Source organism: Halyomorpha halys, unplaced genomic scaffold (genome assembly GCF_000696795.3).
Source record: "Halyomorpha halys isolate HHAL.00 unplaced genomic scaffold, Hhal_1.1 Scaffold390.1, whole genome shotgun sequence".
NCBI lineage: Eukaryota > Metazoa > Arthropoda > Insecta > Hemiptera > Pentatomidae > Halyomorpha > Halyomorpha halys.
Genome location: NW_027112043.1, coordinates 994,616 through 1,015,675, shown reverse-complemented (window position 1 = coordinate 1,015,675; position 21,060 = coordinate 994,616). Strand labels below are relative to the sequence as shown.

The window sequence follows — 21,060 nt, the reverse complement described above, 5'->3', positions numbered from 1 at the left end:
CATACTAGGCCAGGAAGTGATTAAGAGTTTTTGGGTTTCAAATGGTAATACGTGGCAAAGATAATTAAGTGGGAGATTTCAGAGAAGTGGTTTTTACAGAAAAGGTTTGATCAAAGGTGATTCTAAGGTTTTTAGGGTTAAGTAGAAGTTTATTGGATTATTATTTAGAACAGGGTTGGAATAGGAAGAACAATTTTAATGAGGTGATTGGAACCTATTACAATTACTTTTCTTTTCTCTACATTCAATTTCAATTCAATGATTTACATGGCCCAGGTCTTCTTGGAATTTTATTGTGGTCCTAAATAGGTTGGAAGGCAGGGAGAACAGGTATATTTGGAAATCATCTGCATAAATATGGTATTCTGAGTGATGGATGTGTGGAAGAAGGTCATTAGTATAGGATAGGAATGAGGAACCATGAGGAGCACCTCAGGAGAAGGGTTGGGTAGTTGGGCGACTACATACTGTGATCTATCTGAGATGAAGGATTTGAACGAACGAATAGCACTATTGGAAATGAAAAGATTTTGTTGTTTGGTAAGAAGGATCTTGTGTTCTATGTATCAAATTCCATAGGAAAAGCAGATCATAAGGATAATTAGTTTTGCACATAACACAATAAGTATAGATTTAATAGTATGGTTAATGGAGTTCTGGCATTTGCCAGATGCTCCACTCATGTAGATTGTGGCTTTAGGGCACTTACCAGTGCCTCCACTGGCTCATTACCAGTGATGTGGTGAGAAGGCTATGCTGGGATCTCAAAGGGCCATGCTCTACCCCTCAACATGGGAGATTGAGTGGGCTCGGGGATCCTCAAGTCGAGATTGTAAATATTGTATATAATTTATTTTACATTGTTTGATTATGTTCAGTTTATTTATTTATTTTTTCGCTTTTTTTAATTTTTGGTATTCAATTAGTACTATCACTCATTGCCCAAGTTTTTGGCTGATTGTAATACTTGTCAATAAATAATTAATAATAAAGTAATAATTCTAAAAAAAAAGACCATTAAAATTGGAGGATTATTAGCTAAATGCAGTGCATTACACTTTGTATAAATGTATTTATGAATTAATTATATTGATGTTAGAGAAGTGCCTTAAAGGGGTATCAACAAAAAAATAGCATCACTTGTATATTTTTATAAAATACTAATTATTTATATTTTTATGAAAAACAAAAATAAAAAGTAAATAAAAATTGCTTGTTTCAGTAGTTATTGCAAGTTCCTATAAATAGATGGCCCTAGTGTTGATAGTTCATTTTCTGTCAAATTGCTTAGTTATTTCCTTACTCCAAGATTTACGAAGAAATAAAAAAATTAAAATGAAGCTGAATGATGGAGGGTTTGTTTGATTTGAGCCTTTATTCAAACCACTTCGTTAACCAGGTGCATTCCTTTGTATTAATGCCTGCTATAGGGAGGAGGGCAGGGGATAGTACGAGATCTTTAAAAAAAGTTTTTATCTTGGCCACTTTTTACTATTGAACAATTAAGTGTCAGTAGAAATTTATGTACAATTCAAGGATTAGTTAGTATTGCTTAGAATTCAACCTGACCTACTTCAGGACTATTTGATTGAAATAATAAAAAATTATATTTGAATAAAAAGTTACAAAAACAAATTATAGAAAGGAATGTCAAAGTTCTAAAATGATTTCTATTTGGAGAAAATATTAGATCATAAGGCTTGGTAGTTATTTTTTTTGTTATTGTCATGTCATATAATTTAGGGGGGATATGCCATCTATCCATCAGTCTTACTGTACTTATTTTATATTAATTAAATAAGAGAAACCTACCTAGGGTCAACTTTTACCCAATCACAATTCAAAAATTCTGCTGCATTATATCTCTCTCTTGCATCTGGTTCTAACAACTTTTGAAAAGCTGCTTTTAGTTCAGGTGTCATTAGTTCCTCGACTTTTTGATTATGGTTTATATGTCTTGCCATCTGGTAGTACTCAAAATTTATATTCTGCGTTGGCAGCTATACATTATTTATTATATATTATTTATGGTAACATTAACCTGTTTTTCTAATACTTTCTTTGGTGAAGAGTCTGGATATGGTAGCTTTCTATTAAGCATAACAAAGAGAACAACTCCAACAGACCATATATCTGACTTCTTTGGCTGATATGGCCTGCCTCTAAGAACTTCAGGTGCAGTATATGCTATTGAACCACAGTAGGTGGAGCTGTAACCTTCACAATTGTTTAAGTTTTATTTGTTCTTAAATTTATGATTATTAAACTAACTCCTGTATTTAAATATTAGTCTAGTTTGTAGGCATGTTATTTGATGATAACAGGCGCCAAGATTTTTGGTTCTCAGGAGGACCATGTCATTAGTTGACAAAATTTTCAGTTCTCAGAAAATAATTAGAATCTGTGAATAATTAGAAATGTGAAAAACAGAGCATTGATGTAAAAAGAAATGAAAATGGATGAATGTTTAACAGATTGAAAAATATGACTGTTCATTCAAACCATCACAAAAGAAATCAAATAAAAACTCTTATAACATTACAACATTGCTAACCAACCACAGGCCTACAAGCCTACTGCATATGCTATCCATAATCCTTAAGAAATTAATTCCAATAGAATTAACAGACATATCAGAAAGAATAACCTCCTCATAAATGAACAGTTTGGTTTCAGGGAACACCTGCTGACCAACTGGCATGGCTCACAGGCGATAACAAAATTTTATAGACAGGATGTTAACCCCGTTTATTACTCATTAAAAGTGAATGCTATTAGCTTTATTTCAGGATTAATGATTTATCGATACTGGAGGGAAAACAAAATTTGTATGATTTTACTTTTTGACAACCTAAGTTTAGAGGAATAAAGTACATACATTAAATTTATACCTCAAAGAAAGCTTTAAAAATAAAAGTATTTATTTATTTGTTTTTTAATAAAAGAATAAAAATGAAGTTACACTCTAGAATTTTTGGTAATTATCAAATTCAATTAATATACGGACAAAAACTCAATGAATTTTATCTGTAACACTTAATTTAAAAAATACTACTAAAAGTGCACATTGAGTGTCATATTTCTGTTGTTTTTTTTAAATTGATTGGTTTTGTTAATCTAAAATTGAAAATTATCAAGTCGTTATTATTGTAACTTAAAGAAATTTATTACCTTCAGGTGTAATAATTCTAGAAAACCCAAAGTCACATAATTTAACATTCAGTGATTCTGTGATTAATATATTTTCACATTTAATGTCTCTATGAACAATGTTTATACCATGTATATAATGCAGTGCCAGTGCACATTGAGCTATCCAAAATCTTGCTCTGTTCTCGGACACTCTCCCTCTGGTCATGAGATAATCTAGTAGGTCACCAGTTTCAGCGTATCTGTTTATTGATTTCAAAATAGATTATTTACACCTTTCTTTAAAATTAGAAGTTGTTGATTCTGTATAATCTTATTTATAAACGATTATAGCTTATGTTTGATGTTTAATATATTTATAGCAAAATAATCTTTTAACAGAAGTTATACATGCATGGACTTTCATATAATATTAACCTGTGAAATAATTAGTGTGTAAAGTCAATGATAAATGGACTAAATATTTTTACATATCTTATTAATTTTTCTCATGGAATTGCAAATATCGAACATAGTGTTTTTTGATTTTCATGTTTCTTGTTTAAAAGACAAATTCAAAAAATAAAATAAACATAAAAAAAAAAATAATCTTTCCTTATAAGGCAAAGGACCAAAATGAGATTTGACATCAAAATTTTGTATTATTGTTACACTAAAACGCAAGCAGGTTTTGACTTCCTCTAATATCTGTCTCTATTTATTTTCGTTACTAGCTTTTGCCATCTGATTGTTCTTCACAATTTTTCTGTAATAGTGGTGTAAACAGAATGTGATTAAGCAATATTACCTTATTGGTATGTAGACCACTGTTAGATTATTAGTAAAAATTAGCCTGTTACAAACTATAAATTATCTACTAATGACAATGGCAATTAAAAATCATTGAATTATTACTTAAAATCTTAATCTTTTAGAAAAACTGATAAGTAGATTTTATAAGGAATAATTAAAAATAATAATAGTAGTTGAAATGTCCAGAAATTACCGAAAAAATATTTATTCATATAAAAAAAAATATATAAATATAATTATTCAGTAAAATATTTAGAATAGATATTTCCATTTAGATGAATATGAAGAGGAGAATAGGGACTTCATGGGTCAGTATATTATAGGGGGTGAAGCTAAACAGGGATTAGGATGAGTGAGTTTTTCATAAAAATTGGAAAATTTGGATGGAATAATGTCTAAGGCAAATAGGATATTATTAAGGTTATGATATTGAGTATTGTTGGTTACATAGTATTTTCTATTTAGCCGTTTGTGTAATTGTTCAAATCTTAAGTTATGTTCTTGTTTTTTAAGTGTAGTATTTGGGTTTCATGTTAGTCTTCTGTCCAGGAGGAAGACAAGGTACTGGACTGTGTCTGAGTAAGGAAATGTTACAGAGTTAAAGTGAACTGGAGGATGTCAATCTTTAATAATGAAGGATGTCATCTTCAACTCTGTGTCGCGGGCATGAAGATTATATGTTTAGATTTGGATTCATTTACTTTGATTCGCTAATTCTTACACAAGTTTTGGATCAGAGAGAGGTACCCTTTGTAGGTTAAGGATGCTATATTAGGATCAAATGAGTTGAATGAAAGGATGGCATTATCTACAGCAAATGTTACCAGAAAGGTATCAGGATGAATAGAAATATCTGCCAAAAAAATTGTGGAGGACTTAAGATGCTGCCTTGTGAAACACAGGCCTTAACAGGATGAGAATTGGAAAATTCTATACCACAGTGAGGAATTCCCAAACTCTGAATTTCCAAGGAATGTACTAAACCTAAAAAGGAGAGGTAGGATTAGAGGACTAGGTTTAAGGGCTAGGATAGATGGACTTCTAGCTTGAAGAACAATTTGGCGAGCCAAACCCTGTCAGAAGTTTGTCAAATGTTCAGAAATGATTCCGAACAATACTGCTTGTATCACAGGGCTAAGGAAATTTTGTTAACAACATTAAGTATTAAAATCTAAAACATAAATATTAAACTCATACTTTACACTTTTATTACCAAAACTGTTCTGACTGAACTTAAGCAGGGTTTACACAGTGACAGTAACAGTGATAGTGTAAGCTGTGATTGTATAAACTGTCATTTGGTGTACTATCAATATTTGTTTGATAGTTGGTAGTACTATCAAAGTTTCAAAAAGCCTTATCACTTGATTTAATTTGTTGATAAATTGGCTGGTTATTTTATTCATTTTTTTAATATACATTATTATGTACTTCAAAAACTCACATATGATATTAATTACCTGACATGGTTAAATTATTCATTTACTTTGATTGAAAAAGATTATTATGTAATTTATTTTATTATTAATGGTTTTCCTCGTATATTCATTTTATAGTATCAATATTATGAATTACAACTGTGTTTATGAATAAATAAAATACAGACACAATTTATTTATTATTACCTCATAAACATGTAGTATTTGGCCTTTCTTTGAAATATAAAATCAACATGTATAATATTTGGGTGTCCAATTCTCATTAAAACGTTTAGTTCTCTTGGCAGAAATTTGTTGACATAATCAACTGGTGCATTTTTTGTATCGATTACTTTACAAGCCAAAAAAGTACATTTATTATTACTAATCTTTTTACACAGAAACACCTAAAATAAATATCAAAATAACACCTTTGATGAAATATATAATATAATTATGTCTAAAGATAGCCTTTAGGGAGGGAAAATGATGCTACAGATTTTATATAAAAGTAGCTCCTTAGTTCAGGTATCATTAATTTAGTATGTAATTGCTTAGATAACCTTTTGTTCAAAAATTTTATATCCAAACATTTGTAATGAACTTACAATTCTATGATTCATGATTCTATGATACAATGAATTCAAATTCTTGTAATTGCCGATAATCTATTTACTCTCTCACTATCTTTGTTTACTTAGCAAAGTTGTCTCTGTTTTTTGAGTTACAAATTAATTTTGCTATTACAAAGACACAGGCTGGAAAATAATCAAAGGAACGGAAAAGGTCCAGGATCTTGCAGAATACCTCTGGAATCCCTAAACCATGGTGAAGAAAAAGTAGCCATTCTTCTCACAACTTAATTAAACAAGATTTTAGCAGGAGAGGAAATACCTGAAGAAATAAAACTAAGATTTTTATACCCCATTTATAAAAAATGGAAAAAAAAAAGCTGAGTACAAATTACAGAAACATATGTCTCATCAACTCTTGTGTGAAACTTCTGAGTAGAATCGTTAAGAAGACAGAAAGGAAATGTGGTACAGAAGACCAAAGTGATGTTATAGGAATATCAATCAGAGACCATAAATTTTTTGGAGTGGAAATCTTTGAAAAATGTCTGGAGAAATCTAAAGATGTGGAGGATGTTTTGTTCTCATATACCAGGTCAGTTCGATGAAAGAAATTGTGGGAAACTAAAAAGAAGAAAATATTGTGGAATGCAAATTAAACACTATAAAAGAATGCCTGTCCTGTTAAAATAGAGTCTAGGAAAATTCCAGACATCAGAAGGACTTTCTGCAGGAATCTTGCCTTTCACCCACCTTTTTCAAAATTTATGAGGAAACAGTGGAGAAAGAAAATAAGAGATAGTGAAGATAAAGGTCATTGAAGATGACTACCCTGATGTTTGCTGCTGACCAAGTAATACTTTCCCAAGATGGGAAGAACACCAACTACATCCTGAGGACAATTATTGAGTCTTATGAAAAGTATGGACTGAGTATCAATCACAAAAAAATAAAGCAACTGGGCACTTCATCAGATGATGTAATTGAAAAAGATATAAAAACAATTAGCAAGTTCTAATATCTCGAGTCAAACTTCATTAGTGAAGGGACCTTCACCACTGAGTGAAAAGCAGAGGGGAGAAAAGTCACATTAATGTTAAATTCTATCCTGTGAAGTTCATATATACAGCCTAGTACTAAGAGACTAACATACAAGTCGGTATTTGAGTTTATAACAACATATGCCTCACTATTATATAGCAAAGTAATAAGTAATACTTGTTGAAATTGATAGCAATGTAATTTTTATTATTTTACGGTTGGTATAGAGTTCACAAGCAAACATAGATGAGAAATCTGGGAGTAAACAAGAAATGCAGTAATATATTATAACATTTTTTTACTTATACCTTTGCATAGGAACCTTCACCCAGTCGTTTTTCAACGGTATAACCTCTTACCATAAATGTATGTTCCTCTGATTTGGTAAAAGGCAGATTTAGACTACTATCCCCTGTGGCACTCATATTTAGTAATTATCTGCAATTAAATATTTTATTTAAAGTTTACGTTTACTTAAAATATGTTAATTTGTTGAGTTATATTAAATATTAATGTTGCTGATATACTTTCTCTTTTTGAATTCTAAACATGATTTGAAAATCAGTCTCGGTGAGTGAAATATAGAATAATTCATCATTTCATTAGTACTGTACATTATACCCATCACATTCAAAACACTCATTGTTTTATTCGATTTAGTAGTTCTATTAATTTAATTGATTATATTTTACTTTTTAAAATATTTGTTTTTATTGATCTATAGTAAAATCCTAAAATCTTACTTGTCATTACGATAATTATTACTGTACCAAAATGAAATTGCCATTTTAATCATTAAGTAATTAATTAATTCCCTTACCAACATGATAAAGAAGATATTAGAATATGATTAAAATCCCAGTATCCAGTTCACTGAAATATTAATATGTTGCTGGATATGAAAAAAATGCTATTTTAAAGACAGGAATTAAGGGAAACATAGCACCAATGAAGAAAAAATTAGAAGAAATTTGGGCTTATATGCGGTATTGAATATACAATTTTTTTTTAATAATATGTCCACAAGATAATTTGAAGAACTGGATAATTTGCAATTAAACTCAAAATAGTTTTCAGATGTGATAGGAATAAAGAAGTGATATATAGGGTGTTACTCCTGAAAAAGAAAAATAAGAAATATTTAACAAAATTTTTTGCAACTTAGGTTGTAAGTTTACAACTATTATTTATAATTAATGAATGTGCCCCTGAAAGGACTGAGTCCATTTAAGGCTCGCTTCATCCTACTTCTTTCCCATGAAAATCATGATTTTATGACCATAAGTAAATTTTATTTGCACAAAAATCAAAAAATGCTCATGTAATGGAAAATTATATACATAATCACTCAAAGAGTATAAAATTCTTAGTTTGAAAGAAAGCATCCATTGTTGTAACTTTTTTTTTTTTGGAATATTAAAATATTAACCTGGATACCCCTTCACTTTTCTTTATAATTCGATAGCTTAAAAAATATTGAAACGTTTCAAATGGTCGTTTGAATGACAACTAAATTGAATGGGAAAGCCACAATATTTAAAAGAATTAGAATTGTACAAAATGCTGTGTTATTTCTCTATGAATCTCTTTATTGTTTTCTTTTGTCTAACACCTTAATTCCAGCCTGTTTACCTATAATATTATGGAGTATCAACTATATAAAACTTAAATAACATAAGAATAAGAATTATAAGATTTTTCCAAATTACTCTAGTGAACCATTTCCATCATGTTCCTCATCATATTCTTGTGTCAAAGTCCTTAAATTGTCTAAAAAGGTAGTGAAGGTAAAACTAAGAATTTTTGCATTGGAGTTTTCATCCAAGGTGGAAAGGAAAGTAGTATGACTAGATACACCCGATATTTTTTAAAGTAATAGGATAGGTTTCCATGCAAACCCATTCTCTTTTTTTCTGTTTTTCGAATAACTCAAAAAATCATGCGGAACAGTCATGGTGCTCAATTGAAAGATAATTAAATCATTTATAAAGCACAGCATAAAAAAAAAAAGTTATTAATTGTCACCAATATTTGTAAAGATACAGCAAATAATTTTTGTATTGGACTTAGTGAGGAAAGTTGTTTGGGTGGACACATTAGATATTTTTTAAAGGACCTATATCTATTTTTTTTTTCTAAATTCAACTATAGTACTTGACTTATATATATATATATATATATATATACTTTCAACTATAGTAGTAGACACTAGTCATTTTGTTTCTTTTTAGAAATCATTTAACCATGTTTTATCTTTCTATTGATTTATATTTTATAATTTACTAGTAGTATTTTAAAATGTTATACTAATTTAATTTTTTTTTTGTTTTGTTTATAGCTCATCCTACATTACTTTTTTCAACTGGAAAAGATATCAGAATTGCAAATATTTCTCGACCTTTGAAAGTCACCACAGTTGTTAAGGTATAAACAACTTATGAAAATTATTTTGCTTTAGTTTAAAATATAATATAATATATATGTATATATAGTTGACCATAAAGATATATAGGAAAAACTATAATAATGTATAGGAAATATACAGGAAAAACTATAATAATATATAGGAAAAACTATAATAATATATAGGAAAAACTCTATTCCATCAACTTGTTAAAAGGTTTGGCGATCAAATGTAACATATCTTTATCGTACTGGATTTCTATATTTGTGCCTTACACATTTTTTCAAATTTCATCTGTTACAGAAGGGTGTTAAACTAGATGTTCTTTCCAAATCTATGTAAATAATGCATACACGGTCACTTCTATGCATTCTTATTTTACTCATCCCATTAATTGATAATGATAGCAAAATGAGTTGAACTAAAATATAAAAGTTGTTTAACAGCCACTTGCACTGTTGACTACTATAAGCATGGTAGATTTATAGGTTATCAATCCTTTTCATTACCAGAATGTGTCAAGATCTATTCTATGGTTCTAATTTGAATTGAATTTAATAGGCCAGATAACCATTGCTGCCACGAAGTACCCTCTTCTTCCTCTTATAATAGGTTAATATATTAGTTATTAACTAATTCTTGAAATAGTCTCATTACTTCTTTTACTGTTTTAAGGTGATAAACAATTTTTCAAATTATATAACCTACTTGTGACAATTTATAATATTTTCTTTTATATTTTAATTGCATTTCTTTTTAATTAACTGACTTGACACTATGAGTTTTTCTTTAAAAGATAAACTTTTTTTTTTTTTATTAATTATTAATTGAATTGCTTTTGTTAACTATTAAAACTGAATCATTTTTTTAATAATTTATAAGATAAATCAAGTTAAAGATTTTAAATTAGGTTTATACATTTTTTTATTATTACAAGTATCAGGGCCCAATCACTGGGGAAAAAATTATTTATTTATTTCACTTCAGTTGAGTTAATAATATGGGAAAGAGATTGCAGCAAACAGTATCAATAGCTACACAAAGTCAGATATTAATAACCGATAATAGGATTATTACTCTTCTTAAATTATAATTATAGTTATATAAGTGTACTTAAAATATTGCTTCTTACGAAAACATTTTTACAGGACCTTGAACAAGGCTTTGCGCTAGACTTTTGCTATGAGGGTCGATTGGTCTGCTGGTCAGATTCAAAATCACTTATCCAGTGTGTCAGCTACAACGGAACACACATCGGTTCCAAGGTAATGCTATTTCCCAGTACTTGCATCAATAGTGTTATGAAATATGAATTTAGTGTTACTATTAATTTAAATTTTGAAATTAAATATTTTTTTTTATAGTTGATTTATTATATTTGTAATTTTTTATCATCTGATTTCAAATCACCATATGTTATTGACATACCCTAGTTAATTATTGAATATATACTGACCCCAGTATATAATAGGGAATTGTTCGAATCTTTGTCCATAATAAACTTTTGAAATACTGGACCGATTTACATGCTGTTTTTTTCTAAATGTTCCCTTTTCCCTTGACAAGGTTTAACGCTACTGAAATCCCAGATTTCTCAGCTAGAAAAAATTATGAACAAAATTAAACATTTCTGGTTCTAGTAACCGTAGTTCAGGAAACATATATTTTTTTCATGGTTATTACATATCAATTGATTTGTCTCTTTCTGAAGAATAAGAAAAGATATTAATGATACCATTAAATGATTTTGTATTCACAAAAAATTATAAGACTCTTATGAGGCTTCAAGTAAAGTGAGCCAACAACATTTTTTAAGAAAAAGTAAATCATATTGATTTTTAGAATTGTCTGAAACCCTTAAATACCATTCATTAAAGAAATTCAAAATTTTTGAACCTAATTTATTTGGTGGATTTTTTTTTTTTCTACTGCTGTCCAATGTTCATATTCCTCTTCTGCATTTTATCCAAATCCTAAGATATTAAAACCTTTGGAAAGCTGAATGTCTGTTCTTTCATCAACCTATGTCAACATCATTTAGACTTAATGCTCTTATAAGCGCAAAACAGTTGTTTCAAATAAAAACAAACTTTTCAAATGTTTTATTTTATATATCTGGTTCTATTTTTTTTAGTATGTTATTTGAATGGTTATTAAATTCTATGGAAAACAAAAAAATCATTGAATTCGCATATTATTAGTGAAGATACAGTTTATTGAACTTTTACCCATACTTAAAAAAAAATTGTAGAATTTAGTCAAATTTTCTGTGAATTTTGTTTATTTTTTTTTTAATAAACACTTCAAAATTAGGTGAACATAATTGCAAATCAACAACTAGTTGCTGATGGACTTGCTTGTGATTGGTTAACACAAAAACTTTATTGGACTCATGCTGAAGCTCATCGAATCGAGGTGGTTTCCCTCGACAAATATTATAGGAAAGTTCTTGTTTGGGAAGACATAGATGAGGTCAGAGCAATCGCTCTTGTCCCAATGGAAAGGTCAGTAATGACATGTTATTCATTTCAGATTCAATAATCTTAACCTATATGATTTTTACCCTTTTTTTTTTTTTAGCATCATGTTTTGGACAGACTGGGGAGAAACACCAAAAATTGAACGTGCTGCTATGGATGGTGATCCCAAAAGTCGACGAGTCATTGTTTCTCATAACATATTTTGGCCTAATGGACTTACTATAGATTATGATTCTAGAAAAATTTACTGGTTAGATGCAAGACTACATTTTATCGATGTAAGTATCTAATATTGATTTAATTGTGTTTAATAGTGTAAATGAGTATAAAATATAAATTTTGTATTAGTCTTTTATATCATCAAATGAATTATTAATTTGGGGGATAGGAGCTATTTTGAAGTAATTTATGATTTATTCTAATTTTATGAATGATTTTTTTTTTTAATTCTTACTTCATATAAATTACAATTCTAAAACTAAGTAAATTTCTGGGGGCATTTGTTATTGCATCACCTGTTCAAAACATTTGACTTTTTTGAAACAGATTAAAAAAAGGAAATTGATCATTGATTAATTGGTGAATGCTAAAGAAATTAATTTTAAGCTCTAGTTGAAATCTTCTTCTTCTTCTTCAATTGGCGCGAAAACTTAATGCTGAATTCTTGATGCTTCATCTCATTGATATTTCATACAATGCAGTAGAATAAGAATACAAATCACTGTTTCAATATGTAAGGTAACCGAGTGTGCAGTGATTCTCTTCCATTCATTTCTAATAGATGCTGCTTGTCCATTGATTATAAGGAAACCAATGGTTATTGGAGTTCTTCTTATACAGCAGAATAAAATACATTGCAATCAGCTTACTATATTTTTCTGATGCTGCATTCTTTTTTGTTAAACATCATAAATTTATTCAGCAAATTTGAAGCTCATTTACTTTTTACTGTGGCTACCAAAATGAATTTCTAAATAGTGGATTCTCAATATGTTTTCATTGGTTAAGTTGAATGAGCACCTGTCTGGATGTAACTAAAAGAAGTTTGCAATTTCTTTTTTTTTTTATAAATCACATAAGTATGATCTTTTAAGCTTAAAACTAATTAAGTTTATTTTAAGAACTGATATTTACTGTATTTTTTTAGAAGAGTATGATCCTTCGGGCATTGATCTTAATAGAGTGTAAGGAAAAATGATATCCTGTATTAGGAAAGGGAAATTTTTAATGATGCGGGATCATTGTATGTGAGGCTTTTATACTTTTGATGCTAAGTATTTCTCTGATATTGAGAGAACTCATCCGCCTGATATTATTTAGCTTGGTAGGTATTGGATGTTATTTTGGAATGCTTAGCCTCAGGTACCGTTACCCACCACGTAGTTAGCCTATTTTACTAAACAGTTTGTCCAGTGAATAAATTCCTTTTGGCCAAATCTGCTCCCAATGTTCTCCCCCTCTTCTTTATGGCATGACTCAACTCTTATTTTCTCCTTTGTTCGTGTTATTTTTATTATTGATAGTTTCTTTATTTAAATGCTAATTTTTTTCTGAATAATCATTGTTTCAAATTTGAATAATTTTCATTTATGACTAAATAAATACATTACAAAATTAAGAGCAAAATATAAGATTGTTGTACTTTCTAATTTTTTGTTGTGTTTTGTTTTATAAAACAAAATAAAAACCTTTATAATCAACAAACAATCTTAATTTTTAAGTGTTATCCAAGTACCCATTGTTTACTTGGTAGTTACTCTGGTTTTAACAAGTAGTGCTATCCTAATCTTTTATAAGTAACTTTGCCATGTACATGGTAATTTATAATAGTTATTCTTTTTTTATTTAAACGTGTTAAAATTAAAACAAAAGATGAATAAATAATTTAGTAAATTCAGATTTATTTATTAAGTTATGCTTTATTTTATTTAAAGCTATAAATTTCCTCTTTCTCTTATATCTAGACAAACTATCCTGAATGTTTGAGTACAGGGCTATATTGCATAGGATTCTCTTAAGTGTTTCTGTTGTATTTTTCTTTCCCTTCCCATTATTTTAAACGATATATTTTTATTTCCTTACACAACATGCATACTTAGTGAAAATATTATAACATCACAAATGTAACCTTGAGAGCCCACTAGGCCATTGTTATTAAGTATTTGTTCTGTAAAGTTGTCACGGTAATGGGTGCTCTTTAGTATTTTAAGTAAGACTTTGTTCTGGAAGTTGTCACTTTAAGTTTGCTGTTGGTTAATTCAGTTTCTATCTAATTTTTCATTGTTTAAGTGTAGTCATTTAAATGTTAACCTTTGTCATTCTTTTTATCTGCTTTTTTTTTCCTAAATATATGTAACCATCCTCAACCACTTTTTTATGGATACAATAAGTTTATTATTTTATTAATTTCTATCCTACCCTCTGTCATATTAATTCCATTGATACTTCCATATTCTACTGTAGTTTAAAATTTAGAATATCTCAATTGTTATAGTTGCTGATATAACAACCTAGCCTGCTACACAATGTTTCTAAAAATGTTCTCACTATTTCTTCTGTTCCCTGTAACTTTAAGTTATATAAGAAAGTTGAGAAAACATTTATAATTGCCTTGTATATTAATTAATTTTGACTAATAAAACGTATGGGATCTGTGTTTGTATAATCATATTCTTTCTTACTCTTGTTTATTGTATGAATCATACAATTTTTTTTTTCTGCGAATCTGAAAAAAAAAGTTATAAAACATTCTGCACTATGTTTCCTAACCTTATCCATTGTTTTTAAAACTTGTGTTTCATGTTTGTAAATTATTTCGTAGTTTTAGTATCAATTATTTTATGTTAGTTGTATATTTGTTGTTAGTTATTGTTATCAGAACATAAATAATCTTGCTATTCATTTTAATGAATATTTGATACCTCATATTACCATACATTTTTATCATTTTCAGGAAATGGACTATGATGGTAGAAATAGAAAAACTGTTACCAATAAAGGAGTTCAATACCCCTACGCTTTAACTTTTTTTAAGGAAAAATTGTATTGGACTGACTGGGACACTTGGTAATTGATCTATTTCTTCTTTTTATGTATATTAACTCCCAATTTCTAAAAGAAAAAGTTTCTAGTTTAATATGTTTAATTTATTTGTTTAATGTTTTGTAATGTAAAATCTAACTATAGATGTATACAATAGGTCTATTCACATGTTTGATCGGCAATCGGGACACGATGTGAAAGAGCTAGTCCATGTCCAGGATGCTGTGCCAATTGATATCGAGGTGATGGACCCATCTAGGCAAGTCTTCAAAAAGACTCCTTGTCATAATAATAATGGTGGCTGCTCGCACCTTTGCCTCCTATCTCCTAATCAACCTGGTTATTCTTGTGGATGTCCTACTGGTGTTAAACTCTTGGATAACTTTACTTGTGCAGATGGTAAGAATTAAAATTGTATTTGCTTCATTTTATTTGCATTTATATTTCTGTTCCTGTATGTTAATTTTTTATGTCCCTTATACATGTTAATGCCTTAATGTTAAAAAAAAAAATTAAAGAAAGTGGTTTTATACTTGCACATTTCAAAAATGTGAACCATTACAATCATGTACTCTTGTTTGAAATGGTATACATTTTAAACTTTCTATTTTCCTCAGAAAATCAAAAGCTGTTTGCTGACATATTTTTGTATTCCTATCAACTCATAATTTTTTTATTTTATATATAGGCATCTCTTAGCTCAATTGTAAACTTTATGATGTGATGATTGTTGTTCTTTTAACTGGTTTCAAAAATATTTTTTTCTCTTCTGTTTTTTCAATAAAGTTATCAAATTTTACAGAATATTTCTGCTTCTTTTATTAAATAAATAAACAAAAGATTTTTGAAAAAACTCCAATATGTAATACAATACATGAGATCCATAGAGATAGGGAATCTTCCGTTGATTGTAAGAAAGCAGCTAAGCACTATTCCCCTTCAGTTTCTGTATATTTTAATATAATTGATTATAATAATTATGTTGCATCTTTATTGATTTTATTTATTTATTTTTCATCACTAATATATTTTTACAGGGCCCCAAGAAATGATTCTTTTAGTTCAAATGACTGAAATCTGCCTTATTTCCCTTGATTCGCCTGACCATACAAGTTTTTCTCTGAACTTACATGGAATCAAACATGCTATGGGAATTGATTACGACCCTGTGACTGGTTACCTTTACTGGACTGACGATATGGTGTGTATTATTAATTAAACAAATTCAAATTTCATTCTTGCTGCGTAACTAATTCATTTGTTGTTAAATACCAATTGTATTCAAGTCCTTAGGATCAACACAATATATATTGAAGATATTTAATATTTCTTATGTAATGGAATAATATTCCAATTATTTTATTATTTGTTTAAATTTTGTAGGCTCAGGTAATACAAAGAGCACGACTGAATGGTACTGGCCAAGAGACTGTTGTTTCAACTGAACTGGAATTGCCAGACGGTGTTGCCATTGATTGGAGAGCACAAAACCTCTATTGGACTGACACTGGTACCGATCGCATTCAAGTACTTAGGATAAACACTACATATACTAAGGTAACTAATAGTAATTTTTCATTGTATTAGTGTAGTAAAGGATTTTAAAATAAACTTATTTTCATATTTAGACTTATGCTGTTTCCTTTATTAATAAAAGCCCCATGATTAAATGTTGAAAATACCTTTCTAGTGTTTGTTTCTTCTTATTCCTTGAACCTCTGTTTCTTATTGTTTTAATATATGTTAAAGTATTTAATTGTTACATGTTCAATTAAATTAAAAATCATAAAATGGTGTAAATTTCTATATCACAGCAGGATTCTCTACCATCCAAAAAATTTTTTTTTTATATAAGATCAATAAGTGGTGAAAGTTAAAATAAATAAATAGTATTTTTTTAATACACTAGAAAATATATCCTTATATTTATGCATGATAATAAATTCAACTGACAGTAAAAATAAATAAAATATTCATTGAAATCAGCTAAAATAAATCTCTGGTTTTCCTGAATAATTTTTTTAAAAATCTTTTCTTGGCATTAAATAGTGAAAATTATTGCCTTGTTAAGTAATGATCTCTTGCAATGAAACAATATAATTTTATGTAATCATTTATTTTGATGAAATAACTTCGCAGTTATAACTATTAAAGAGAAAACAGAAAATCATTAAATAACCTTATTATTTTTTTTTTTCGGCCAAGACTCCCATAGGAGTCCTATACTGCCTAACCATGGTTGGGGGTCAAAGTTCTTCATTTTGTGGGTCGCCACTCAATGAAAAAAGTCAACGTCCCAGACCAGATTCGAACCGGCACCGCCAATAGACATCAAATTGGTAAGACTGTGTCTTAACCACTGAGCTATGGGCGGCCCATAACCTTATTAAATTAGTAAAACCTTTTTGATTCCTGACCACAAAAGCTATAAAAGACTTTTATTGATGTAGGAAGTGAACAAATATTTTTTCCTCAAAATCTCTAATTTTCACTCTCATTTTGGGCTTGCCACATCAAGAAATATATTTGGTGCTCATGGGTCGTGAAAATCTTTTTTCAGCCATTACAGTTACTACTATTAATACAATTTTATCAAATACCATCCCTCACATTTGCTTATGCTTGTCAAAATATATTTTCCTTGACATAACTACATATTGAGAACAGCTTGTCCAATTTGGCTCAAATTAAGGGAAAGTTAGGGATTCATGTGAGGACAAAAATGGTCCAGTATCAATTTTATCAAATTCCAAACACATTTTTATCAAATGTCTTTGCTGACATATGAAAATATATTTGGCCAAATTTTTTATTCTTTGATTGGATTGTTTAGAAATTTAACTTATTTATCATTATATATTAATTTAAATTTTTGCAGGTATTAATTAATACTGAATTGGTGGAACCCCGTGCAATAGCAGTTGCCCCTGATGAAGGACTAATGTTTTGGTCTGATTGGAATGAGAAAAAACCTAAAATAGAGAGGGCAGCCTTGGACGGATCACTTCGTGGAATTTTGGTTAGTGAAAGACTTGGTTGGCCGAATGGTATTGCATTGGATGTTCAGGCCAAGAAGTTGTATTGGTGCGATGCTAAAACTGATAGCATTGAGGTAATTATTGTTCATCAATAACAATTAACATTCTAATATTAAGGCCTCTAAAAAAGTTTAGTCATTAAAATTTATAAAACATGGTTAATTTCAGGTCATTAACTTTGATGGTACTGAAAGGAGAGAAGTTGTAACCGATAATTTACCTCATGTTTTTGGTATAACATTAGTTGGAGATTACTTGTACTGGACAGATTGGCAAAGAAGGAGTTTAGATTCAGCTCACAAAGTTACAGGCAATAATAGGAAGGTAAAAAAATTATTTCATTGGAAAACAAATTTGTAAATTAAATTTAAATCATGTATAAGGTTGTTGATTGTTAATATCTATCAAAGAAAGAAACAAGTTTATTTATTTTCAATAAGGAGTCATTTACCATAATGGAGATCTGTGGGTTTTTTTTTTCCCGATCCCTCTAAAAAAGAAAGAAACAGTGAATTAGTGAGTGCTTTATTGTGAAAAGAAAGGAAATAAATCGTGTTGTGTATTACTTTTTACTACCTTTGGTATCTGTGGGTAATCTAATGGAAAACTTTAAGAATTAATTAAGGTTATAATGTATTCTGAGAGCTTGCAAGTAGGAAAGTATTTAGTGACTTTGTTTTGAAGGAATATTGCAGTGTCAACCATTTATATTTTTGGAGACTTTCTTTGTCAAATTACTTCAGATGTAAAATCAGCACACCTAAGTACATAAAATTGTTTAAAAAAATTTAATTTAATTCAAAGACTATTTTTCTAAAAGATCATAAGAAGAATTTTGGAATTCAAACATCATTGGAGTTGAAAAATTATTGAAAAAGAATGTGCATGTGCAATCCAATTTTTTTTAAACTTGAAATTAAAATTTTTCAAGGTTGCATTGTCATTTCTTTTGGCATCTTATACTGGCAAGGTTTTATTCAAAACATTTACCTGAAATCTAACAAAATTAAAAATTCAGATTATAATACTTTGTAATGTATATATGTTGTGTATGTGTTTATCTAATCAACTTACAATTTAACTGTCTTCATGTATTGAAACAAATAGTAAATTAATAAAAGAAATTTCAGGTATTAATTTGTTATAAAGATGTCTTAAATTAAATTCAAAATTACTAAACAAGTATCAATTTCCAAATAGAAACATAATAATAGAGAAAGTTAGAATGAACTACTAGAAATGTACCTAAGACAGTTAGTCCTCATGGTGTCTAAATCTAGCTCATGGTCTAGCTAGTTGTCTTAGCCACTAGATTATTTTCAAGATTATTTTTTTTAATTTTTAGGTTATACTGGATCAGTTAGCTAATATAATGGGTTTAAAAGCAGTAGGATCTGTCATTCCTTCTACAGTAGAAAATCCTTGTGCTGTCAATAATGGGAATTGTGCTCATTTATGTCTTAATACTCCAACTAAATATGTGTGTGCTTGTCAAATGGGTAAGTATTTGTTTTGGACACTTCATTCCTCTTCACCTCTTAGGCATTTTAATAATGTATTTTGTTTTTTTTTTTCTTTTTTTTTTTTTTTCTTTTTTTATGTAGGTTATGAACTGGAAAGCAATAGAAAGACATGTGTAGTACCAGAAGCATTTTTGTTGTTTGCACGGAAAGAAAATATTGGGCGTATAAGCATAGAAAACCCTTATAATGATGCTATAATTCCTGCTTCTGGGATTAAAGATGCAAGGTAATTTTTATTATCATTTATTTTTAATATAATACTATATCTGCTAACAAACAGTACAATACTACAATATAAATAATTTTGGGGAACTTACCCCATGTTAATTTGAAAGATCTTTGTTTAGATTTATATACTTTTTTATCTAAATTTCCATATTTAATCAAACCCTGAGAAATGCTTGAAATGAAGAGTTCAGGGATTATTACAAGAATTCATTTTCTTTTTTTCTAACTACTACCACTAAGTTCTTGATGATTGTACTGATTTTGATTAGCCCTAACTATTACCACTAAGTGATTGTTGAATATTTTTCATTTTTCAGTGCATTAGATTTTGATATAAAGGATAATCGAATATTCTGGACAGATGTGAAAGCTAAAGCAATAACAAGGGCTTATATAAATGGATCACATGTAGAACGAATTGTAGAATTTGGTCTTGAATCTCCAGAAGGTAAGGAAACTGGAAAACAATAGAGAGACATATGTAGTAATTATACTAAATGGAAATTGTTGAGAATGTTTAAAATATTCTATGCATATATATTATACTATTTAAAAAAATAATTATGATAAAAGAGACATAATAAGAAATATAATGATTTCCAGGTCTCGCTGTAGATTGGCTTGCTCATAATATTTACTGGACAGATACGGGTACTAAAAGGATAGAAGTAGCAAAAACAGATGGCAATTACAGACGTGCTATTATCTGGACCAAACTTCAAGAACCTAGGAGCATAGCTGTCGATCCTACTGAAGGGTAATGAACTGTTTATTCAAGTGTTAAAAGGAAATTCAAGTTCATGTCATTTTTATTTGTGTATAACTCATTTATTATTGTAAATTGTCTCTTAAACTGTATTATAAATTATAATAGCGTAAGTTGTGATGATATAAATTGGGATTGGAAATACAAATCCTGCAATAACCTATTTGTATATTCGTGTGTTTCATCAAACATTTGGCAAATGAAAACTAGCTTGTTTTAAGCCGAAACAACTGATTATTATCCTTCATAAAAATGTCACCTATTTATTGAAAAATTAGCTAACTAGTTCCTTTTTACTTGGTAGAATTATGTGATTCTTCAGTAAAAGCACAGAATTATTTCCTATGAGAACTATTTCTTCAAACTTAACATTTCATTAATAAATAAGCAAAGTGATTATAACAACTATTTATTCATTTGAGTTTATTATAGTTATACCAAAGTAAATAATAATGATTATATATCAATAATAATTATTTTTAATATTTACTTTTTCCAAAAGACCTAATAAAAAGCAAGAATGTTTTATTATTTATTGGCAATGTATAAAAGAATTGGTTTCATTTTATTTGATAACCAATGTCTTTTTGTTTTATCATTTATTGG

General features: G+C 28.8%; 2 protein-coding genes across 8 annotated transcripts in view; one reads left to right on the top strand and one right to left on the bottom strand.

Moving 5' to 3' along the window:
• Positions 1–10,666, bottom strand: part of LOC106682137 (testis-specific serine/threonine-protein kinase 6) — a 35,574-nt gene extending 24,908 nt beyond the window's left edge. For 3 of the 7 annotated variants that reach the window (XM_067049957.1, XM_067049956.1, XM_014422833.3), the window contains exons 1-6: positions 10,510–10,649; positions 7,282–7,411; positions 5,568–5,767; positions 3,172–3,392; positions 2,042–2,217; positions 1,813–1,964 (exon numbers count right to left, since the gene is read on the bottom strand). In XM_067049957.1, the coding sequence (XP_066906058.1) occupies positions 1,813–1,964; positions 2,042–2,217; positions 3,172–3,392; positions 5,568–5,767; positions 7,282–7,398 (866 nt within the window). In that variant the 5' untranslated portion in view covers positions 7,399–7,411; positions 10,510–10,649. Of the gene's footprint in view, positions 1–1,812; positions 1,965–2,041; positions 2,218–3,171; positions 3,393–5,567; positions 5,768–7,281; positions 7,412–10,509 lie in introns of those variants that run through there. The other 4 variants (XM_014422834.3, XM_014422836.3, XM_067049955.1 and 1 more) reach the window with 4 other exon arrangements.
• Positions 1–21,060, top strand: part of arr (low-density lipoprotein receptor-related protein 6) — a 65,067-nt gene that overhangs the window by 31,149 nt on the left and 12,858 nt on the right. Inside the window, exons 2-15 of the mRNA XM_014422832.2 lie at positions 9,312–9,397; positions 10,526–10,642; positions 11,691–11,881; positions 11,958–12,135; positions 14,811–14,923; positions 15,057–15,298; positions 15,937–16,100; positions 16,283–16,456; positions 17,778–18,011; positions 18,106–18,261; positions 19,283–19,436; positions 19,542–19,686; positions 20,006–20,136; positions 20,292–20,445. Coding sequence (XP_014278318.1) covers positions 9,312–9,397; positions 10,526–10,642; positions 11,691–11,881; positions 11,958–12,135; positions 14,811–14,923; positions 15,057–15,298; positions 15,937–16,100; positions 16,283–16,456; positions 17,778–18,011; positions 18,106–18,261; positions 19,283–19,436; positions 19,542–19,686; positions 20,006–20,136; positions 20,292–20,445 — 2,239 coding nt within the window. The remainder of the gene's footprint in view (positions 1–9,311; positions 9,398–10,525; positions 10,643–11,690; positions 11,882–11,957; positions 12,136–14,810; positions 14,924–15,056; positions 15,299–15,936; positions 16,101–16,282; positions 16,457–17,777; positions 18,012–18,105; positions 18,262–19,282; positions 19,437–19,541; positions 19,687–20,005; positions 20,137–20,291; positions 20,446–21,060) is intronic.